The sequence below is a fragment of the Wickerhamomyces anomalus genome (genome assembly GCF_001661255.1).
Source record: "Wickerhamomyces anomalus NRRL Y-366-8 unplaced genomic scaffold WICANscaffold_9, whole genome shotgun sequence".
Classification (NCBI taxonomy): Eukaryota; Fungi; Ascomycota; class Saccharomycetes; order Phaffomycetales; family Wickerhamomycetaceae; genus Hansenula; species Hansenula anomala.
In genome coordinates this window covers 1-23,303 of record NW_017567118.1, presented here as the reverse complement: position 1 = coordinate 23,303, position 23,303 = coordinate 1, and the positions used below count along the sequence as shown (strand labels likewise).

The 23,303-nt window shown below is 33.9% G+C and overlaps 13 protein-coding genes across 13 annotated transcripts; 7 read left to right on the top strand and 6 right to left on the bottom strand.

The window, feature by feature from the left end:
* The first annotated feature begins 142 nt into the window (after window positions 1-142).
* Window positions 143-854, top strand: PRE9 (proteasome core particle subunit alpha 3). Its single transcript, XM_019186640.1, has one exon. It carries the CDS (start codon window positions 165-167, stop codon window positions 681-683), a length of 519 nt encoding a protein of 172 aa, XP_019035908.1. The 5' UTR covers window positions 143-164; the 3' UTR covers window positions 684-854.
* A 102-nt stretch (window positions 855-956) lies between these two features.
* On the top strand, window positions 957-1,437 carry MAY24 (May24p; the record flags this gene model as incomplete). The annotated part of the gene is made up of 2 exons (XM_019182511.1): window positions 957-1,255; window positions 1,314-1,437. Coding segments are annotated over 2 exons (423 nt in total), but the record flags the coding sequence as incomplete, so codon positions are not given.
* A 226-nt stretch (window positions 1,438-1,663) lies between these two features.
* On the top strand, window positions 1,664-2,503 carry WICANDRAFT_37070 (uncharacterized protein; the record flags this gene model as incomplete). Its single annotated transcript, XM_019182510.1, has 3 exons — window positions 1,664-1,708; window positions 1,766-1,853; window positions 1,944-2,503. 3 exons carry the CDS (start codon window positions 1,664-1,666, stop codon window positions 2,501-2,503), a joined length of 693 nt encoding a protein of 230 aa, XP_019035906.1.
* Window positions 2,504-2,671: 168 nt separating this feature from the next.
* Window positions 2,672-4,780, bottom strand: NCA2 (Nca2p; the record flags this gene model as incomplete). Its single annotated transcript, XM_019183992.1, has 1 exon — window positions 2,672-4,780. One exon carries the CDS (start codon window positions 4,778-4,780, stop codon window positions 2,672-2,674), a length of 2,109 nt encoding a protein of 702 aa, XP_019035905.1.
* Window positions 4,781-6,352: 1,572 nt separating this feature from the next.
* WICANDRAFT_65819 (MARVEL domain-containing protein) lies at window positions 6,353-6,871 on the top strand (the record flags this gene model as incomplete). The annotated part of the gene is made up of 1 exon (XM_019183991.1): window positions 6,353-6,871. One exon carries the CDS (start codon window positions 6,353-6,355, stop codon window positions 6,869-6,871), a length of 519 nt encoding a protein of 172 aa, XP_019035904.1.
* Window positions 6,872-7,921: 1,050 nt separating this feature from the next.
* On the bottom strand, window positions 7,922-9,571 carry WICANDRAFT_86346 (uncharacterized protein; the record flags this gene model as incomplete). Its single annotated transcript, XM_019186036.1, has 1 exon — window positions 7,922-9,571. One exon carries the CDS (start codon window positions 9,569-9,571, stop codon window positions 7,922-7,924), a length of 1,650 nt encoding a protein of 549 aa, XP_019035903.1.
* A 494-nt stretch (window positions 9,572-10,065) lies between these two features.
* On the bottom strand, window positions 10,066-11,715 carry WICANDRAFT_37061 (uncharacterized protein; the record flags this gene model as incomplete). Its single annotated transcript, XM_019182509.1, has 1 exon — window positions 10,066-11,715. The coding sequence occupies one exon, from the start codon at window positions 11,713-11,715 to the stop codon at window positions 10,066-10,068; it is 1,650 nt and encodes a 549-aa protein (XP_019035902.1).
* Window positions 11,716-12,768: 1,053 nt separating this feature from the next.
* WICANDRAFT_98187 (uncharacterized protein) lies at window positions 12,769-13,555 on the bottom strand (the record flags this gene model as incomplete). The annotated part of the gene is made up of 1 exon (XM_019186639.1): window positions 12,769-13,555. A coding segment is annotated over exon 1 (754 nt), but the record flags the coding sequence as incomplete, so codon positions are not given.
* A 736-nt stretch (window positions 13,556-14,291) lies between these two features.
* CUZ1 (Cuz1p) lies at window positions 14,292-15,732 on the bottom strand. Its single transcript, XM_019186638.1, has one exon. The coding sequence runs from the start codon at window positions 15,399-15,401 to the stop codon at window positions 14,673-14,675; it is 729 nt and encodes a 242-aa protein (XP_019035900.1). The 5' UTR covers window positions 15,402-15,732; the 3' UTR covers window positions 14,292-14,672.
* A 1,327-nt stretch (window positions 15,733-17,059) lies between these two features.
* Window positions 17,060-18,115, top strand: WICANDRAFT_37057 (SDR family oxidoreductase; the record flags this gene model as incomplete). The annotated part of the gene is made up of 1 exon (XM_019182508.1): window positions 17,060-18,115. The coding sequence occupies one exon, from the start codon at window positions 17,060-17,062 to the stop codon at window positions 18,113-18,115; it is 1,056 nt and encodes a 351-aa protein (XP_019035899.1).
* A 44-nt stretch (window positions 18,116-18,159) lies between these two features.
* ELA1 (elongin A) lies at window positions 18,160-19,586 on the bottom strand. The gene has a single exon (XM_019182609.1). It carries the CDS (start codon window positions 19,156-19,158, stop codon window positions 18,208-18,210), a length of 951 nt encoding a protein of 316 aa, XP_019035898.1. The 5' UTR covers window positions 19,159-19,586; the 3' UTR covers window positions 18,160-18,207.
* A 563-nt stretch (window positions 19,587-20,149) lies between these two features.
* WICANDRAFT_102426 (CRAL-TRIO domain-containing protein) lies at window positions 20,150-21,492 on the top strand. Its single transcript, XM_019180352.1, has 2 exons — window positions 20,150-21,243; window positions 21,304-21,492. The coding sequence occupies exons 1-2, from the start codon at window positions 20,196-20,198 to the stop codon at window positions 21,321-21,323; spliced, it is 1,068 nt and encodes a 355-aa protein (XP_019035897.1). The 5' UTR covers window positions 20,150-20,195; the 3' UTR covers window positions 21,324-21,492.
* Window positions 21,493-21,685: 193 nt separating this feature from the next.
* Window positions 21,686-22,792, top strand: WICANDRAFT_71449 (uncharacterized protein; the record flags this gene model as incomplete). The annotated part of the gene is made up of 1 exon (XM_019184246.1): window positions 21,686-22,792. The coding sequence occupies one exon, from the start codon at window positions 21,686-21,688 to the stop codon at window positions 22,679-22,681; it is 996 nt and encodes a 331-aa protein (XP_019035896.1). The 3' UTR covers window positions 22,682-22,792.
* Between the last annotated feature and the right edge of the window lie 511 nt (window positions 22,793-23,303).

Sequence of the window (23,303 nt, the reverse complement as noted above, 5' to 3'; positions counted from 1 at the left end):
GTATTGTTTTAGCTGCTGAACGTAAAGTTACAAGTAAATTGTTAGAACAAGATACTTCAGCTGAAAAGATATACACATTAAATGAGTAAGTAACATGAGTAGTGCTTGAGTTTTCAGCTTAGCTAACAACTTTGGATAGTAATGTTGCAGTTGCAGTTGCAGGTATGACAGCAGATGCTGGTATTTTAATAAACAGTGCTAGAATACAAGCACAGAACTACTTAAAGACATATAATGAAGAGATCCCAGTTGAACTATTGGTGCGTCGTCTTTGTGATATAAAACAAGGTTATACACAACACGGTGGTTTAAGACCATTTGGTGTTTCTTTCATCTATGCTGGTTATGACGAAAGATACGATTATCAATTATACACATCTAATCCATCTGGTAATTATTCTGGTTGGAAAGCTACAAGTATTGGTGCTAACAATGCTGCTGCTCAAACATTATTAAAACAAGATTATAAGAATGATATCACTTTGAATCAAGCTTCAGAATTAGCATTGAAGGTTCTTTCGAAAACAATGGATACCACCACATTATCAAGTGAAAAAATAGAGTTTGCTACAATTCAAAAGGATAAAAATGGGAAAATCTATCAACGTTTATGGAAACCAGCTGAAATCGAAGCATTATTAAACGAGACTGGTATCACTAAAAAAGAGGATGATGAAGAATAAACGTTGTGAAAGATCATTTCTATTAGAGCTTTTTGTATAAATCTGCCTATTCCAATCATGAATTTCTGTTACTTCGATTCTTGGAAGTTGTAGTTTTCATCAGCTATGTGATTTATAGCAGCCTCGTCGCGAATGGTCAAAAAAATTAAATATGAAAACAAAAACAATAAATTAGCATTTCTCGAGTATCCACCACAAAGTCAACAGCTAAGCATTAAATGGTTCTAGGGTGAGTGTATTCGCTTACTGAATTTATAGTGCAAAACTAACTGTTTCAGATCTTTTGTCACCATTGCAGATGTTCCTGTCGGTTATTCTACACCAAAGTTCCCATCTTTATATTGGCCAGTGAACAATAAAATGTATACGGTTTCATATCTTTATTATACCTATGATATTTGGAAGTTCACTATTTTTTGGAGCTTGATCTTTTTCATTGGATTCTATGGCGCTGCTGGGTTGTGGGCTGCACTTGTTCACAGGAAGCTCGCTGGGGGCTGTTGGATTCTAGGATTTTATGTTCTAATAGGAGGAGTACAGGGTATAATATCCGGAACTGTTGTTGGGCTAGTGTGAGTTGAAAACATTTGCTTTACAGTATTCGTTTGCATACTAACAATTTCGAAATAGGTTATCAGCCATTTACAGAGCTGGGTTATTCTCAATGTCAACATGGATTCCACTATGCTCTGGAGTATTTCAGATCCTTTTCAATGTTGTCACTTCATATTCGATGATGTCAGTTATATTCTAATCATTTCATCTACTGCTTTGATGAATGTGAAATTGTGCTGGATTTTATGTTTTGTGCGCACGTTTATTTCCTAATTCGGAAGTCTAGGCTGATGGCACTGCCAGTGGTTTTTAACTTCTCAGTTATAAACGTACCGGGTTTTCTTTACTTTTCTTTCACCAGGATCATTTGACACCAACCAACATATTGGTATAGAGATAATTAGATTATTTAACTTACTGGAAAGATGTCAGCTCCATTAGTCAACCGTTCATTAGCCACTTTGAAAACCGTGAGTACCTGAGATCAAAATTCACCTTTTAACGGATTAACTAACCTATCTTAATAGGAGTTGGAATTTCTACGTGATTCTGAAGTTATTACTGAAGGTTTTTACAATCAAATAGTTGAAAAGCTACCACATCGTTATCAAGCTGGTGCACCACCTGTAGATGTTATTGGTTCTTCAAATTCAACACCTTCTTCTGCAGCACCAACCCCAATCAATGAAAAAAGTAATGCACTAGTTCCACAACCAACTAATGAATCTTCAAATAATGCTGAATACGTTGAAGCCATTTATGATTACAGACCACAACAACCAGAAGATTTGGAATTCAGAGCAGGTGATAAGATTCAAGTTTTAGAACATACATCTCCTGATTGGTGGAAAGGTGCTATTGGTTCAAGATCAGGTATGTTTCCATCAAACTATGTCAAAAAGCTTGAAGAAAGAAGACAAGCACCATCACCAGCTCCAGCATACCGTAGTAATGAACTACAACCTCAACCAACAAATCAAAGTCAACAATATGCCCCTCCACCACATCAACAACCTCCATATATGTATCAACAACCCCCATATGGATCATCACAACAAGTTCAATATCCACCATACCAAGGTTCACCATATCAACAACAACCTGTTCAATATCAACAACCACAACAACAAGAAGTTGTTGTTCAACAGCAACAACAAGGCGAGGGTGGTGGTCATTTGAAAAAGTTTGGTTCAAAATTGGGTAATGCTGCTATTTTCGGTGCTGGTGCCACTATTGGTTCTGATATTGTTAATTCAATCTTTTAATAAAACTATATAGCTTTTGATGTGCAGTGTGTTTTTGGTTTTTAGTATAATGATTGCGGCGTATAATTAATGAATGAGTAAAGATATTGGTTTATACATTGTAGTTTGCACGTATGAATGTGTATTTAGTTCATTATAAAGTTCTCATTATTTAAATTATATTGGTGGTCAATTGATGAAATGACCAAATGTGTTGTAAATTCTTTGAACTGTGTTCAACTTTGCGTTTGGTTTCAAGTTTTTATCATTCAAATCATTAACGTCTCTCAACCATTCAAATCTTCTATTCTTTGGAATGATAAATAATCCATTATTTCTTAATGAAATAATTTCTAAAAGCAACATACCATTAGTGTAATTCAATTCATCTTTGTTTCCAGTTGATCCTTCATCGATCTTGTTTAGTAATCGTTGAATATTGTTCAAATTCTTGGAAACAATTAATTTTCTTTCACCAGTACCTCTTGAGATATAACCTTTTTGAATATAAGAATTGATAGCCTTCAACAAATACACGACAATCACTAAACTTGGAGATGCTGCAACTATACCAAACACTAGTTCTTGAGATTTTAATAATTTATCAATACCATTTATAGCCACTGCACCATCGACTTTTGTCTTTTGTAATTGAATTAATAAAGCTCTTGTTAATTTCCCCTTGATCAAATTCTTCAAAGGATTTTTTATATCATTTTCATAATCTTTCATAAGAGGAGTTAAATCACCACTTGATACTAATCTATCCAGTTCTTGTTTTAGGATTTCTAAATCTGTTGATTTCAGATTTTTATAATCTGGTGAATTTTCTAGAGTATATTCAATAACCATTCTTTTCAAAGATTCTAAATCAGAATCTAATGATTTTTGTGACATTATTGAAATTTCTGAATTATCATCATGACGAATTGTTGATAAAATGTTTGAAACTGGTTTCAATATCCAATTTTTCCAAAAGCCTTGAACTGTTTCAATCAAATTATTTTGAATGAAATTAACGATTTCATCTTTATTCGTAATGACTGTTATTACGGCAGATGGTCCATATAGCCCTGTTAATAAAATAGAAGGCCAATATCTTGTAAGGAAACTTGGCTTTGAGTTTCCAGATCTTATTGATTGAACTTGTTTCTTGATCTTTGGCAATGAGGAATTTGAAATGTTGTACAAGTTTGGTAATAAATCACTGGTTGATTCACCATTATCCGACAAAACAAAGTTTAAAGATTGTAAACTTTCATTAATTTTGTTTGTATCATTATGAATTTTCTTCAAGTTTGGAACGTTTGTTATCAAAGAACCCAGCTTTTTAGCATTATCAGATTGAAGATCAATTAGTTTTGCTTTCTTTGATTGTACTTCTTGAGTTATTGAAACAAATGGAGCACCTAAAATAACTGATAAATAGTTTTTAAACCTTGGAGGATTCTTTTTAATATCAAACATATTGAAGTTTTTGTTTGAACTTAATGATTTGTAAAAACCTTTGATATTATTAGCCAAAATGTTGTTGTATAGAGAATGTGTCAAGATGTTGCGATAATGAACAAACAGTTTATAAGAATTGGTATAAGATGGATGGTTTTGAACGATAAATTGTGGGACCTGGATATCTAGAGTTGACACATTTGGATTGGCTGCTTTTTTCAAATCATTGAAAACACTTTGAATTAGTTGAGAGCTTCTTTCAGGCAAAGTTTGAAGGGAATATAAAGCAGTTCTCCAAGTGGAAGATGAAACAATATCCCAATAGAAAATATCATCATTCAAAGGAACTGTATAATTCAAATACTGTGTTAAAGTGATTTGATATAAGGATAATAATGCATAAAGAACAATCAAATTTTCCAATTTACCAACCAACTCTATTTCTTTCAGAGCTAACGGATCAACATTCGAAGCAGCATTAGCAGTGGATTTCACTTTTGAATAAATAGAACCATTCTTAAATGGTTCCAAAATATCCACAACTTTATTCAATTTGACACTCTTATCATTCAAATCAATATTACGCTTAGATGATGTGATATTTGAAGAATTATTCTTCTTCAAGGTTGATACCAATTCAAAGATCTCATTGAATTTAGTTTGAACAGTTGATAATTGATCAATCACTTCATCTTGATTAGGGATCTCACCATAAGATACAGAAACCAAATTGGTAGCGCCATCATTGACATGAAGTTCAGCAATCTGATTGAGTATTGAATTTGAATATTCTTCCAGGAAGGATAAGTTATCCTGTATTGAATCGTTTATGACACCGCTAATTGACATTATTCTTATGAGCTAGGACTCAATTGAGTACAGCGGTTGTTCCCAAAGGATTTGTTTTGATACTTGTATCTTGAGTTTTAGCAATCTTTTTTTCTCCATGATGAGCTGCTTGGACTGTGCTTCAAACCTTCAAAAACTGTAGCCTCACTGAAATGGAATCACGAAGCCTGGATAAGCGAAATGGTTTGGAGTCGACGAGAAATTGCAGTTGAAATGTTGAGCAGATGAAGATAGATGTTGAAATGTCTTCAAGTAAAAGAATTCATCTAAGCCCTAGTTCATCATGAGCAGTTCACGATCTAACCATTTCTGGGGAATTGGTCCATGGAATGTTCTACACCAAGATTCTATCGTTTATGTCAAATACTTATCGTACAGTTAGGAACAAATAATTACGATACTCAAAGCTTTAAGGTTAATCATTTGTATGATCTTCAGCCTTATTCACGTTTAAACGAGGTTTCATCTCGTTTGAGCATCCACCAAAGATGATACAGATGGTTGTTGACGACCAATTGCCCTCAGGCAAACAGATACTACAACGTAATGCTCTATCAATACATACCCCAAACCTTCTGTCATCTAAACTGTGTCTAAATATTCTTTGTTTTTGTTTTCATTTCAGATTTGTATTACCGTTTTCTATGTTTTTCATGTTGACTTTTAATTACCTTTCTACAAGTGGTTAAATGAAAACAAACTGAAATTTGAAGTGATTCAAGGGAAGACTAGACCAACACCCGAACAAAAGGTTCGTTCCGACGCCACTAGGTAGAGTCGTGGTCTCGGTTCTTCTCCCACACAAAGCAATTTCAGCTATTTAGCAATACTACTACTATACACTTTCTATCGGCTTTAATTACATCAATACGATGACCTTATGGAAAGTGGGAAGCAATTCTCGAGAAAAGATTCCGAAACAAGCGTAGTTGGTGAATAGCGAACAACAAGAGCCCACAGTGTTTAAAACGATTATGTTGTACCATATGTAGTTAATTGTACGATTTGTATGTAGAGGTTTCGAAAGTAGATGAGTCCCTTCAAGTGAGTGAAGTCTGTGGTTAATTAGTCTGCTTCTTTCGGAAACTTGCTACACTTGGAATTCCTGAATTTCCCCTTTGGTCAACAAACGTTCCGGAAAGAGAAATCTGACATGAACAGACCTTTGAATAAAAGAAGAGAATAATTGACAAAATTGTTACTCAAGTACACAAACAAGTTTGATAAATGAGTTAATCATAATCACTTCTATTGAATTATCGTTTTTTCCACCCAATTCCACCAACTATCTCCCCTTAAAATGCTACTTCTTTCTAAAATTTAGCGAGCTAGTCCCGTGTTGGTTGATGCAAGAAGACTTACTAGACCCAGAAATCTGTCAAAACAACCCGGGCACCAAGTAAGGATAGTCAAAATCAAGTTTTAAAAACTCAGGGTATTTATAATTATGAGAGAATCCTTCAAAAAAAAACCATCCTTCCCTAATACTTCTTTCCTCTCTTGTTCAACGAAAAAGTTTTTTGAAAAACTCAATCAATTGAATTCAAATCTCATTATAAAAACTATTGCACAATGGCTCTTTCAATTGCTGACATCTCATTAAGAGGTTTAAATTTTGTCTTCCTTGTTATTGTCCTTGGTTTAACCGGGTCTTTAATTGCTGGTCAAAGCAGACACAACCCTCAAGTTAACTTTGCATTATTTGCTGCTGTTTTCGGTTTAGTTACCTCTTCATTCTATGGTATCATTGCAAACTTTGTTTCATTCTTAGCATGGCCATTAGTTATCTTTATCATAGATTTCTTAAACTTTGTCTTCACTTTTGCAGGTGCCACTGCTTTAGCTGTTGCCATTAGAACCCATTCATGTACCAACCAAAGTTATTTGGATGATAACAAAGTTACTCAAGGTTCAACTGATAGATGCAGAAAAGCTCAAGCTGTTGTTGCCTTCTTGTACTTTTCATTCTTTACCTTTTTAGCTTCATTAGTTTTTTCAAGTTACAGCTTGTTGAGTGGTGGTGCTTTCGGTACAAGAGTTTCAAGAAGAAGCGCTCCAAAAACTGGTATCCCAACCATCTCAACTGTTTAAGTTTAATCAAGTTATATTGAGATGATAGACACCAAGGACAGCAACAAAAAAAAACCCAAAAACCAATAAAGACTTGTTTCCCATTAAAGATTCAAGATAAACTTTGCAAATACAAAGATAACAAAATATATCATACCCTCAACCAATTATAATTTTTTCTAATCCATCAACAATTTTTCTATTATATACACCCTATTCTTCATTTTTTCAATTGACGTTTTTTAACTATTTTTTTTCTCATTTCAAAAGAGGAGAGAGAAAGCAATCAATGCTAGCTGCTGCTATTAATTTGTTTAATCAATATTTATTATCAACTTTGATTCTGTCGTTTTATTTGATTGGGTCTTTCTCTTTCCATAATTATTGAAACCCCCATTGTATTATTTGTGATTTTGCTTTTTTTTAAAAAGGAAGTTAATGAATGAGAAGATGCTCTTCATTCTTCATAATTTTTTAATACATTAATTTAATTAATTTGTGCTACATTAGTGAAAGAATTGATTAAGTACATGAATGAATTGTTTGCATTTGTGGGTTATTTCAATTGTGTAGTACTCTCTATAAGTTTGATTAATTAGTCCTACGTTTGTCTCTGAATTGAGATGGATTAACCGAAGACTGACTCAATTCCTCGTATCTATATAATCTACACACTGTAAACTTTCATTAAACTTATCTTGATCAATCGTTTTTGGTTCCTGTATAAGCTTTTTTGTCATTTTCCACTTGTTTCCCTTCATGTTTTCCAGCTTCCGAGAAGTACCAGCACTTTTTTCGTTCTTCAAAAAAATTATATGAATGTTGTCAAGGGCAACCAACTGTCTGTTTCAGGCAAGTGATTTCCGGATTGGGAAGTGCATCAATACCAAAAAAGTGAAAATTGCGTACAGCATGCTTTTCTACAAAATAATAATAACAAACAGATGAATCTTTGGATGTGTAAAGGGGCTTTAATAATTACATGTGAATTTGTATTTCAACTTGCGAGGTGGTGGCTTCTATCAACTTATGACATTGTAAAGGTGTTCTTTCAAGTTTGACACAAAAAATTCAATGCTTTATAGAATCTCTAACAACTCCAGCCAACTTAAGTAGTCTCTCCTCTGTAAACTTTTGTAAACCAACAATTTGAACAGATATATTAGCCCCATCAAAAAACTCAGCATCATACCTATCATAACAATCTTGATCAAAATGGTTAACTGGCTTATAATTTGGGTCCTTTGGATCAATTTTAGAGTCAACAGTACCCACAGGGATAGGAATTGCTGGTAAATCTAAAACATTATATTGAACGGCATAATCAGCATTGATCTTTGGAACTTTACCTAATCTTGTAGCACAACAGTTCCATGCAGGTGTTAATAATGCATCAATTGGTCTTCCAGTTGAAGTTTTCTCTTTGGTTGATAACCAATATTTAGCAAAAGTTTGTTGATACCTGTACTTCTGACCAGCTAGTTCCCAATATGGCTCAATTGAAGTGATTGGTTTCGGTCTTGATCCTGTTGATGAATACAGCTCATCCATTAATACTGGTTCCCCAGAATTTGCAACTTCTCTGTCTAATTCCAAATAACCATCAACCCCAAAGACTTTATCAGAAAACTCAAATAATTCCATATCACTGATTGGTGGTTCATATTCAATAATTTCATGGCCTTGTTCAATTAATGCTTTTTTAACAACTTCCATCATTCTAACAATTGGTGGATGTGGCATAACAATATTATTCCATTTTTGAAATCCAAATGCTAGCTTTTTAGGAATTTCAACATCAACTTTCCATGGAATTGGTGGAACTTTTGGATCATGAGTCCATTGGAAATCATCACCCAATATATGCTTCCCGAAATATTCTAAATCTTCCAATCTGTTAGCCATTGGACCAATAGTTGATGGATTTATGTCTTGGTGTTCCCAAGAGTTCAAAGCATTCAAATACGAAAATCTATTAGCAGTAGGTCTAATTGACCATATACCATTATAAATAGCAGGTGCTCTTAAACTACCACCAATATCAGTCCCTATTCCCAAAATACAAGCTTTAGCCTTGACAACAACACCTTCACCACCACTTGAACCACCTGGTGAATAGCGTCTATTCAATGCATTTTGGGTATATCCATAAGCACCAGAAAACGTGTCACATAGTAACATTGCCATTGGTACTGTAGTTTTCATATAAAGCAATGCACCTTGTAATCTTAATTGTTTCACCAAGACAGCTTCATCTTCTTCATTTTCCACGACATTGAACAGTTTATGAACATAACCAATTGATGTGGCAACACCTTTAACATTCAACTGATCTTTCAAAGAAACAGGAATACCGTGGAATGGACCAATTAGTTTCCCAGTTTCTGATAAATATTTATCCAATCTTTCAGCTTGTTGGTAAGCTTGATCAAAAAACAATTCTGTACAGCAATTTGTAATTTGATGAGTTAAAGCAGCTCTATGAGTGAATGCTTTGGCAATTTCTAGTGCTGATAATTTCCCTGATAATTGTTCTGAAAGCAATTCATCCAATGTTAAATTTGTAATGTAGATTTCACGTTCATCCAATAGTTTGTCCAAATAGACACAGACATTAGGTTCTTCATCTGGTGATTTGATTTCTTGCAATATCCATTCCTCAGGGATTTGTTTATTAAGAAACTTCTTCTTGCTCTCCACGAGTTCTTCCCAGGATTTCATTGTTGATTATTGAATTAAGTAAAGCTCAGCGTAACTATTTCTTGTTGATGCCAAAATCAATCCATAATCTAGATCAGAAACAATGACTGCTTATATAGATCTAATTCGTCAAAGTTGTGATGAATCATTCTATTGTTCAAATGGTGGGTGAGTCTTCGGCGACATTTTCAAAATGCGCGCGATAAAGTCCTGGAAATGGAAGATAACAGCCTCAGTAAGGCATCGATTTCTTATTGATTATGGCAAGTAAATAAACGGTAAGGTAAGGAACTTAGTTGGGTTTATTAGTAGTTAATTAATTTTTCAAGAATCAAACAACCACTTAATTGAACAAGTTGTGCTCCAAGTTAGAGTAGACGTTGAAATCTTTCATCATAAGAATTCGCAAGTAAATTAGAACAACAGCTACTGAATGATCCGATACATGTCGTACAGGTTGCATTGATCTCAAATGAATAACACTCATTAAATTATAAGCAAGCACCCATATCAGCCTACTTGGTTACAGAATCCCTGACAACTTTAGCCAGCTTGATCAATCTTTCTTCAGTGAATTTTTGTAAACCAACAATTTGCACAGCAGCATTAGCACCATCATAGAAATCTGCATCATAAGAATCATAAACTTCTTGATCACATTTGTTTACAGGTTTATAATTTGGATCCTTCTTGTCCAATTTAGAGTCAGCTTTACCTAAAGGCATTGGAATAGCTGGTAAATCTAAGACATTAAACTGAACGGTATAATCAGCATTTAATTTAGCCATTCTCCCTCTTGGAACAGCACAGCAATTCCATGCAGGTGTTAATAAAGCATCAATTGGTCTACCTGTTGAAGTTTTATCTTTTGTTGATAGCCAATACTTGATGTATTGTTGATGGTATTTATATCTTTGACCAGCTAGTTCCCAATATGATTCAATTGAATTGATTGGTGGAGGAAACTCACCACCGCATAAATATAATAGTTCAGGAATAATTGGTTCACCAGATAGCTCAGCTTCTTTAACGATTTCCTGATATCCATCAACACCAAACACTTTAACACTGAAATCTAGTAGCTCTTGATGAGAAATTGGAGGTTCCCATTCAATAACTTCATGACCTTGTGAAATTAATGATTTTTTAACCGTCTCCATCATCCTAATAATTGGAGGATGGGGCATTGTAATCTTATTCCATTTCATAAATCCAAAAGATAATTTCGAAGGTAACTCGATACTTGTCTTCCATGGGATTGGTGGAACTTTTGGATCATGAATCCATTGATAATCAACGCCTAACAAGTGTTCACCAAAATATTCCAAATCTTCAAGTGAGTTAGCCATTGGACCAATAGTGGAAGCAATGATGTCTTGATTTGCAAATGAATTTTGAACATTCAGATACGAGAATCTATTGATTGTTGGTCTTATTGACCAAATCCCATTATAAATAGCTGGTGTTCTTAAACTACCTGCAATATCAGTTCCAATTCCCAAAATACAAGCTTTTGCCTTGACAACAACACCTTCACCACCACTTGATCCACCTGGAGAATAATGTCTATTTAGAGCATTTTGAGTAGGCCCATAAGCACCAGAAAACGTATCACAAAGCATCATCCCCATTGGAACAACAGTCTTCATATAAAATAGCGCACCTTGACCTCTCAATTGTTTAACCAAAACTGCTTCATCATCATCATTTTCAATAATGTTTCCTAAACGATGAACATAACCAATTGAAGTGGCAACACCTTTAATATTTAATTGATCTTTTAATGAAATAGGGATTCCATGGAATGGACCAATCAGTTTACCAGTTTTAGATAGATAATTATCCAATTTTTCAGCTTGTTCATAAGCTTGTTCGAAAAAAACCTCAGTACAACAATTTGTAATTTGATGGGTTAAAGCAGCTCTATGAGTGAATGCTTTGGCAATTTCTAGAGCTGATAGCTTCCCTGATAATTGTTCTGATAACAATTGTTTCAATGTCAAGTTTGTGATGTAAACTTCACGTTCATCTAAGAGTTTATCCAAATAATCACAAACATTTGGTTCTTCATCTGGAGTTTTAATCTCTTGTAAGATCCATCCTTCAGGGATCTTTGATAAGACAAAGTTCTTTTTGTTTCTAGCTGTTTGTTTCCAAGGTTCCATTGTTGGTTGGTATTGGCTCTTGTATCATTCAAGGAGTCAAGCAAGAGACGCTCTTTAAGTACCCATTTGCTCTGGAGAGTCCATGATCACAGATGCTTATGTAGAAAGGTTAAAGTGATTTGTAGATCAAAAGCCTGAACATGATCTTTTTTGATAACAACCGCCGAAGATATTTCAAAAACACAACAGAATTAGATTAAGCAGCACAACGGTCGCCATCAACAAGGATTGGCATTATCAGTAAACGACATTATCAATAAGCTGAACCTGGATCAACCTGTTCTTCGATTGTTCTACTGTTATATTGTTGACTTGTTTCTCTTTGGTCCTTCAAGGTGAGTGTTGGAGAACTCATTAGGTCCTCGTTGTAGGCATTTTCTATAAGGAGTTAAAGGTATCAATTTTAAAAGTACAACAAGCTACAGCTAAATAAACCACAAAAGATGACGTTAAATAATTAATATATAGTAACAGTAGTAATCAATCTAATTGATAAATGACAAATTGTTATACATGGAAAAGATATAATATAAAAAAACACAAGTACTAAATCACAAAACACTCTAATTTTACCAGCTTATGAACAACATAAAATCTTGGAAAAGAACCCTTTTGAACTTTTCATTGATCCATTTTCATTGTCCAAGCGTTGATTAATTTGTTGAGTAGTTCTTGGCTCCACAATCCCACTGGATGAATGAACTTTTTCCCTTATTGGTGCAGGTTGTTTATTTTGGAATTGTTGTTGATTTAATGCATTACTTGTATTGATTGGTTGCTGTTGTTGTTGTGATAAATTATTAGTTGGTTGTTGTTGAGGTTGAGGTAAAGGATTTTGTTGTATGTTATTATTATTATTATTATTTGTATTGTGATGTCTAGTTCTTCTTTGTTGTTGTTGTTGATGACGATGATGACGATCTTTTTCATTTGGAGGATTTGGATGACCATAACCATGTAGATTTGGTTTTTTATTAATAGTTAAATCCCAACCTTTACCACCATTCAATTTCATCCAATCGTATTGTCCATCAGCAGTTTCACCAATATCAGTTAAAGCAGATAATAATAAATTTCTATAACCTTCATAATTTGGAGTTTCTTCAAAATTTAAATTTCTAACAGTTTCAAGATAAGTTGCAAATTGATGAGGTAAACCAATAGATAAATCGTTTAATGCAGTTGTTCTTTTCTTTTCTCCAATTTTCTCATATTTTTGTTTATTAGTTGGAGCTTTTAAACCTTGCCATGGTAATTGACCTCTTAAGAAATAGAAAAAAACATGACCTAAAGCTTCTAAATCATCTCTTCTTGATTGTTCTCTACCTAAATGAGTATTAATTGACATATATCTTGCAGTCCCACTTAATGATTTTTTCTCTCTATAAGGAATATGTTGTTTTGTTCTTGGATCTCTATATTGTTTAGCCATACCAAAATCAACTAAATGGATTTGATTTTCATCAGGTTGTCCAGGTCTTCCAATTAAAAAATTATCAGGTTTAATATCTCTATAGATCAAATCATGAGCATGTAAAGTTTCAATCAAAGAAATCATTTGTACAGCAACTTGAACAGTAGTTTTAACACTAAAACGACGTCCACACCAATCAAATAAATCTTCTAAAGAAGGACCCAATAAATCAATAACTAAAATGTTGTGTAATCCCTCTTGGCCAAAATAATAAGCATTTGGTATACCATAAGAACCATTCAAATGTTTATAAGTTCTATATTCATCTCTTAATTGAGGTGCTTCAGTTTTTCTTGGTTCAAATTTGATAGCAACAGGAACTTGATTAATCATATTTGTACCTTCAAAAATAACACCAAATGAACCTTCACCGATTTTTTTACCAATTTTATAATGCAATCCAACAATAGTGGAGTTATTACCTCCTTGTTGAGAAGCTGATGATTGTAATTGTTGATGAGGTTGTGATTGTGATTGTTGTTGTTGTTGATATTGAGGATGGTGTGAAGATCCAGTATTCGTTATATTGTTCACGGCAGCTGAAGAAGCTGCAACAGCTGCTGCTGAAGGGTTATTGTTCATACGTCCACTCATGATCTATTATGCTATTGAATTTTTGTTGAATGTTGGATGCTGTTATTGTGATGCTATAATGACGGTAAAAAAATGAATGATTGTGGTAAATAAATAGTTAAAGGGAGAACCCAAATGTGACAGCTTTATTTGTTGAATGCAAAGCAAGGAGAAAGAAAAGCTTTTGAAGCTCTAGATGGTTGATGGAGGTGAAGTTGTTGAAGTTGTTGAAGTATGAGGTGAGGGCACAAATCAAGCTCGGAAAAAGAAACAGCAAAAAAACTCGACGAGGTGCTCGTGATCTTAATTTCCAAGGGGTTCTAGCTCAGCACAGATCAAAGGGAACTCTGGGTGAGGTTGTGGTGTTCTGAGGGAGAGCACTGTTGAAGAAGGTGTGTGTGTGCCTGGTGGATTCTCACTCTGTTGCAAGAGATCTGAGTTGATATTGGTGGGTTTTCAGGTTATTTTTGTAGTTGTTTTATCAATTGATTTCGATCCATTTTTATCGTACGGTTTTTTTTTCACAAAGTTTTTTTTTTCTGTCTGAATTTCCTTTTTGAAACGAAACAGCAAAAAGTAAAAACCTGAGAAAAGACGTGGATTTGAGGTTAAAAAGGGTGGACGCTGTGGTTGAATGTTTGTCTCTTTGTTATTGGGTGGAATGGTTAGATGAACCACGGGTCTATAAAACGCATCGAGCTGCGAAATTCCAAGGTTATTTCGGGGATCTTTCGCTGATAATGAGCTCCTCGATCTGGGGGTCTTGAAAAAAGCTACGTTCGCGAACCCTGTGTATGAATTTCTTTTCTATTGAGAAACCGTTGAGAGCGTAAAGTTTAAAGGGTACACAGTTTAAGCGACCTTGTACTACATATTAATGATCTAATTTGATTATCATAACACATTCTATTCATACCTCAGTTCCTCTAACAATATAGACATTATCCCCATCTTTCAAACTAGAGCATCTATCACTTGTATTCAACTTGATGAAATTCTCTCCATTCTCCACTTTAAATAAAAATAACCGTTGAGATGAATCATTAGTTCTATTATTAATGTTCTTCAGCTTCAATTGAGTAGCTATACTATCCAACCCTCTCCCAATTGGCCATCCTCTACTTATGAACATTGGACTCTTTGTATCCTTATCAATTTGATTATTTTCTTCATCAAGAACTTGAACCCATATAAAGATTCTTTCGCTCGCTGGTATTTTAGAATCACCTTTTGCCTTTGATTTCAATTGAGCAGCTTCAATAATTCTTTTAGATGGATTACTCGACACTTTCTTAGAACTTTTTGACTTTTTAGCGAAAAAACTCTTGAGTTTTGAAATGGCACTAGTATTATTCTGTTTAATTAATGTACCTTTCAAATTTGTTGGATTGGTTTCTGTTGTTTTCAAGTCAACTTTAAATTTGGAACGATCTGGGAATAATGTAGATGCAGATGGTAAATGAGATGTATCAACATCGATGTTTGTTGTTGGTTTTGGCGAACTGGTCTTAAGTTTCAAGTTGGGACAATTATGAGCTTCAGTTTGTCTATGTTGAGAGCAAAAACTTGATTTACATGAACACTTAAATGGTAAGAAATCAATCTGTCCACAGAATGCACAATGTTCACCAATCTCCATTAGTTCTGTTTTTGACGTTGCTTTGTAGTTTGAATATGCTGTAATAAAGAGTCTCTGATGATTTCTCTAATGCAAGTTGATGGAAATAGAATGATATATGACTTTGTTTTGTTGATGATTAATGAAATTTCTCTTTAGTGGCAACTAGTTTATAATGCAATAGAATGTTCCGGAAGGAATATACGCCACCTTGGGAACCCCAAAAATTTAGAGTCACTTTGTTTCAGCCGATAACAAGCCTTTAAAAATTAAAGAGCAAAGATTCAAAGAATCAATATCAATGATTGTAAAGTTGAATCTCAAGGACTTTGTTCCGTAAATCAACGTTTCTCATCAGAAAATACTGTCAAAATTCGCGAATTGCTGACACGTACAATTCGTGCAGATTCAATAATATTTAGGTGAGTGGGTTCAGTAATTTCAATCTGTTCTATTTGTGGTTCTGATACGTATGGCATATAAAAGCATGGTTGGGCCAGTTAGCGTTCCTATTATAGAAGAGTATAATATACTTTTAAGGAAGCTTAGTTATATTATCGTTTCTCTATGTCTATTATAAGTAGACATGGTGTGGTAAAGTAGTTGCTAGATATCAATTATTGGAGCATCTAATGATAAGACGTATGACATAATTTAGAGCTCGATGACCTGTGATCTAGGAACAATGGAATATACAGTTCGATGAGAGCTTAATAATTGTAGAATCTGATAACTACCGACCGATCTTGGTATAGCTCTTCTAATTAACTCGACAAAAAATACAATCGTCCTAAGTCAGATTTCATGAAGTATTCTAGTTATGTTCAGCTAGTTGATGAAATTATCGTGTTTTTATTGATCAACCACCAACGCCTAGTTAAGGCTGAATACCTTATTTTGAACAGTTTGAGCCTTCAGTTAAGCATGCATCTAATGGGCTTTGAAGATACTTTCATTAGGTTGACAAAGACCATCATGAAAGTCGTAATTTGAACACCAAATGTTACGAGCTAGTTGATTCATTTTATACTTACAAAGCATAAAATCCATCTTCACAAGCTCTTGGGCAATACGTCATGAACTAGTTGGTATTCTATCAACGTTTCTAAGTTTGGTCTCTAATCTCATAAAGGTCAATTAAAGCCTTTAAATCCATACATGGCTTAGTTCCCAATCATAGTCTCCAATTTCCAATCCATCTCTCCCATACTATGTGTCATTACAAATCATCCTCGGACCTCCACATAAAAGATCAAAACAGATAAAGTATTTCGACAGGATTCTTTTTTTTTGGCTTACAAAAGTGAGTCCGTCTAATGTCCGGACGGCAAATTTAAAGTTTTCAGGCCGTTGTGAATCAAAGTTGAAGTGTTGACTTTTCGAGGCCGTTGGAAATACACGTTGACACTTGAAACTCGCCGTTGTTTCGATGGATTTCTAATCCACTTGCTCAAATGAGCAACTCTATGTAAGGCCTGTTGCACTTGAAAATGATTGCAAGTGCGTAACAAATCACTTTTGTATTACAAATGTACTACTGCCACCGCTTCGACTTGCATCTTACACTCTTGAAAAGTATAAAAAAGATAGCGATTCCAACTTTTTCCAAAAACTGACGTCTTTATTTGCAATTGCTATAACACTTATACAACACAATTATACAATCATCCATATTCACAATGTCAGGAAAAACTGTTTTATTAACTGGTGCCTCAGGTTTCATCGCTTTACACATCACTGATGAATTATTAAGAAAAGGATACAAAGTCATTGGTACTGTTAGATCCCAATCAAAAGCTGATAAAATCACAAAACAATTCAAAGAATTATATCCAAATGGGGAATTATCTTTTGAAATAGTTGAAGATATTGCAGCTGAAGGTGCTTTCAATGAAACTTTACAAAAACATCCAGAAATTACAGAAGTTTTACATACTGCTTCTCCATTTTCTTTTGGTTTGAATAAAGATTTGAAAGAAGCTTATTGGATTCCAGCTACTCAAGGTACTAAGAATATCTTAACAGCTATCAAAGATTTCGCTCCACAAGTTAAACATGTTGTTGTTACTTCATCATTTGCTGCAATTGTTGATATTGCTAAATTATTAAGTGATAAATCATTTGTCCATACTGAAGAAACTTGGAACCCAATCACTTGGGATCAAGTTAAAAATGAAGTTGACGCTTACTTTGCTTCCAAGAAATTAGCTGAAGAATTGGCTAGAAACTTTGTTAAAGAACAATCACCAAATTTCACATTAACTACAGTCAATCCACCTTATGTTTTGGGTCCTCAAAAATTCGAAGAAGCTTTAGTTAACCCAACTTTAAACACTTCAGCTGAATATGTCAACAAATTATTAGCAATCAAACCAGATAATGAAGAATTCCAATCACAACCTTCAGGTTTAGCAGTTGATGTTCGTGATGTTGCTAAATTACATGTCTTGCCTTTAGAAAATGAAAAATTGGCAGGTGCAAGATTATTCCCAACCAATGGTGCTTTCATCGGTCAATCAATCTTGGATATTATTCACAAAAACTTCCCAGAATTAGATGGTAAAGTTGGTAAAGGTAAATCTGAAGGTGTTGAAGAATATCTTGCTAACAATTCAGCAAAATACAATGTTTCAAAGACTAAAGAAATCACTGGTATTGAAGAATTCATCCCATTAGAAAAAACTATTGTTGATTCTGTTGCTCAAATCTTGGCTTATAAAAAAGCTCACAATTAGGATCTTTGCATGAATAAATAAACTATTAGAATTAGAATATGAATCGTAGTGCTTTCAACTACAATGATTTTTCATTAATGTCATAAACTTCATTACATCTTCCTCGCTTTATACTCTCCGATATTAATTCTCTTCCTTGGCGGTTCATTTGGAATGTTCTCTGTAAGTTGACTAGTGTTTTCGGCATGACTGACCGTAGTTGATTGAATGGGGCTTGTAGGTTGAGCTGGTTTCAACCTTGGTGCTCTCTTATTATGAAAGACTGATGAACTTTGAGGTTTTGGCCTTATTGGTGATGCTGGTTTTGATCTTTTTGGTGACGTAAGTATTGGTTTTGGTCTTGGTGAGGATGGTTTTGTGATGAAAGGTGTTGGAACTTTTCTTGGGGGCCTTATAACTGGTGTTTTACCTTCAATTGACATTCTTAATGGATTTTTGAAAAGAGTTTGTCTTTGCTTTGCTTCAATCTTGGATTTCATAAAGATTTTAGACCTTTGTGGTTTTGCTATATTTTTAACTCGAGCATTTGGTTCAGGAATAACATCATCTATATGGACCACTCTATTCTCTTCTTTATCCTTTTGTATGGCCTTCATTCTTTGTCTAAGGTTTTCTATAGCTAATTCTTCTTTTTTCAAATAATCTTCTCTATATTTTAAATATAGCAATTTTGACGGTAATTTATATTTTTTGGTATTACCAAGTTGTTGATAAGATATATAGTTATCTAGATTGATATTGGAATAATCACAACCAACTTCATCTAACTGTTGTTTGAAAAAATCTTTAATCTTGCTTGAATTTGTTGTATATCGCTCATGAACATCTTGTGGAAATTCTTTCTTGACTAAGCTTAACCAAACACTTTCATCATCCAACATAAGCCTTGGGTTTGAAGTTTCTAGCTCAATCAATTGCTGTGGGTTGAATCTCAACAAGACTCTTTGGATCAATTGAAATCTTGTGTCACCAAGATCCTTCAAGGCAAGGTAGTTTTGTAGTAGTATATTTTCACAAAGTACACTTAATGGGAACACGGGCATGTTTTTTTGTGATTTTCAAATTTTTAACGTTGCAAGTTTCACTTGATTATTGATTTCTTTTCCTTGGGATATTATTAAATTCAACATTAATCAAATTATTTGGCTCGTTTTGAAAAGTTCAAAATTGATAGCATATTCTGTCTATCTTCTTTATAATTTCATATTTTTTTTTCATTCTTGAAAAACGCATTCGCGAACTATGATGACTAATTGGTTATATAATCTTTGAGCGAAATCAGTAAAATAACCTAACACCGGTCCCAAGCTCTGACTACGGTCCATTATTACTTTATAGTTTGAAGCTCCTGGTGTTTTTCTTTACTTTCTGTTTAAAACTGGATTCAAATTGATGGCAATGAGTAATCTTTATTGATTCAACCAGTTTTGGAAGGACGGCCGAATAAACTAAAAACCGTTTGAGGCCGACGCTAGCCTAATTATCTTCAATTTAATAATATATGATAGTTAAATGGGCTTAATCGCTTGCTGTCGCTGTTCCCGTCAACTTTCTATTGTTGACATTTCGTTTCGTGTACTGGAATTTGTTCCTCTCGAGACTCGTCTGCCCACAAGCGTGTTTAGCGTGGTGAAACTTTGTACCGGCCGTAACATTTGTCAGCCTAGAAAGAGTTGGTTTAGCTGGACATTAACTCAAAGACACAGCTAAAATCAGTACTCGAGCGAAGGAATCCCTGCCTAGCAAATACCACCGATTATTTATAACCTCACCAGTTTAAAGCCATTGAAAACTCACCATTTCAAATCATTTATTCCCGTTTATCTAATTTCGGAACCAACCCAGGTACCGAATTTTTTTTCAACCGTGTTGTAAAACACGAATTTTTAAAAAGGTGCAAATCAAGCTGTATAGGAAAAAAAATTCCAATTGATCTCTTTCCTTTTATACTTCTGTTACTCGTTGTCATTTCATAACATAATTGCCATTTTACTTTGGTACAACTTTCAAATTTGATTGAATCAAGTTTTATATCCATCAAGACCCTTTACCTCATTAGACACATTACTATTCATAAGCCATGGCTATCTTTGGAAAGAAAAAGAAAGAGGAAGCTCCAGAAGAACAAGTGGACCCTTCAAAACTAGTCAAAGTTGATAAACCATTTGAATCTCTTCCACCATCATCTCAAATTCCAAAACAAAATGAATTAACAACCGAACAAGAGGAAAAATATAATAAGGTTTTAAAACATTTCCAAAATCCTGAATTAGAAGTATTCACTACTGAAAAGAATCCAATTGAAAAACGTAAATTATCAAATGTTGAAAAAGCATGGTTAACAAAAGAATGCTTCCTTAGATATTTGAGAGCTACTAAATGGGTTACAGAGGATGCTATCAAAAGAATCGAAGGTTCAATTGCATGGAGAAGAGAATTTGGTATAACTGGTGAAAATGATGAAGTTACTCCAGATTTAGTATCTGAAGAAAACGAAACTGGTAAAGAAGTGATATTAGGTTATGAAAATGATGCTAGACCAATATTATATTTGAAACCTGGTAGACAAAATACAAAGACTTCATTTAGACAAGTTCAACATTTGGTGTTTATGTTGGAAAGAGTTATCGATTATATGCCAGCTGGTCAAGATTCTTTAGCTTTATTGATTGATTTCAAACAATATGATGATGTTCCAAATGTTGGTGGTGGTAAAATTCCTCCTGTTAATACTGGTAGACAAGTTTTACATATTTTACAAACACATTATCCTGAAAGATTAGGAAAAGCATTACTAACAAACATTCCATGGTTAGGCTGGACTTTTCTAAAGATTATCCATCCATTTATTGATCCATTAACCAGAGAGAAACTAGTGTTTGATGAACCATTCCCAAATTATGTTCCTGTGGAACAACTAGATAAATTATATGGAGGTTATGTTGATTTCAAATATGATCATTCTAAATATTGGGATCCAATGAATAAAATTGCAGAAGATAAGAAAAAACATTATCATGATAGATTTGAAAAATTTGGTGGGAAAATTGGATTGAGTGAATATGATTTAAGAGGTGATCATGAAGATTTGGTATATCCTCCAAAGGAATACTATAAAGTGGACTCAAGTAGTGCAAATAGTGCAGTTGATGAAAAAATAGAAGATAAATTATCTGAACAAGTCGAAGGATTGAGTGTTGAAGCTTGAGATATCATTCATAATAATTAATTAATTGATGTTAAGTTACAGTTACTTTTTTTAATGGTTTTGCAATAAAGTTTGAAAATAACAAGTTAGTGAAGGGCATGTCTATATATACAACACATTTTATAACTCTTTGGATACACTGCTTTCATAATAATATTCTATGGTAATGTTTTAATCTTCGTACGAAATCGAAACTACGACCGGGATTAATCGATCACCAGCTTGTATTTCCGAAGCTGAGGAAAAAATAATAACCTCTGCCGAAATCAAAATTTATCGATGGTTTATAAACGATGGGTTGTAACTTCAGATAAGGCTTCATTCCATCCATATTTAATTTCATCCCCATCAATATCATCAAAATGTCCAAAAGCAAATACACAGAACCAGATCAAAATATAGTGGTTGCCTTGGCTAAAGGTGTCTTTGAGCTTCCGTCAACTTTTATCAAAATCAATAAAGACCCAGCATATTCAAGACATACACTATATGCCAAATGGGAGATAACATTATTGAAAACTTTCATCAAGAACCTACACTATAAGCAGTTGCTATTTTTCTCACCAAACAAATCAATAAAATCTCAACTCAAATCCACAAAATCGAAACATGGTTCAGGTCTAAACAATTATGGAAAAGAACTTGAAGGATTTCCAAATGCAGTTTGGCTTGCTGAAAAACCTGGTAGGGAACCAGAAGATCCTGTTATAATTTTTTATCATGGTGGTGGTTACCTATTCCAATTTAGAAGTGATACCCATCTGGTTTATCTAGTGAATTTGGCGAAGAAACTTCCATCACACTCAATACTAATAGTTGATTATCCACTATCATCACATCCAGCACCATTAAATTACAATCTAGACCTTTGGTCATATTTATTCAAAGAAGAAAATTTACAGAATGTTATAACGATGGGTGATTCTGCTGGTGGTCATTTAATTTTATCTTCGTTAGCTTCATTAAAATTAACAACTTCCTCCATGCAACTCCCCAAATTATTCAAACATGTGTTAATCTCTCCATGGATAGATCTTTCATCAATTGCACCTCCAGGGGAAAACCACGATATATTGGATCATGATAGATCTTATGGTTGGGGTGAAATTTTCTCTCATAATAATGAACCAATAGATGTTGCAAATGCAGATTATGGAGGTTTGTTAGATGAACATAACACTTTAGTGACTGTGGGTGAATTAGAAATGCTACGTGCGGGTATAGAGATCTTTGCAAATAGGTATAATTTACCTATTCTTTTGGAAAGTCAAGGAGTTCATGATCAAATTACAATGGAGAAATTTTTGGGATATAAAGAGGGTGATATTTTCGATAGTATTGTGGATTTTTGTAATTAAATAATGATTAATAAATGATGAAATAAAACCATGAAAGTTCATGTTTAGCCAGACCCTTTCATTTCTCTATGGGTGCAGTAATTGGTGATATTTACCCCCAGAAGACCTCTACACACTTTGCTTAGCTACTAATAACGCTTTAAATTGGGGTCTCTTAGAGCATGGAAAGCTGAAAGGTTACATACTCGTACTCTGTGTACATTTTCACTACTATCAATCATAAAGACGACCCAAACCAGTCCAATAACTCCTAGATATTTAATGCGACACACATTTACAACGCTTATACACTTTATGCAATTCCGGTCAAAAGCATGACTTTCACGTGGTTTGCGATTTTTTTTTTTTTGTATACAATAACGTTTATTTCACTTATACTCATTTACAAATTCACTTATCTAAAAAAATTGCACTCTAATTTGTGATTCTAATTGAATCTTAGATGCATCAAAAAAAGCTAATAAAGCTGTGTCACAACTGTTTTCTATCATTTCAATGTTTTTCTTCTTGTAGTTTACGATCCAAGGTAATAATTCTTTGAATTGTATTTGTTTATTTGTGATTTGGCGAAAGTTATCATTGTTTGAACAGCAGCATCATCAAATTTAGGTTCAATTGAACT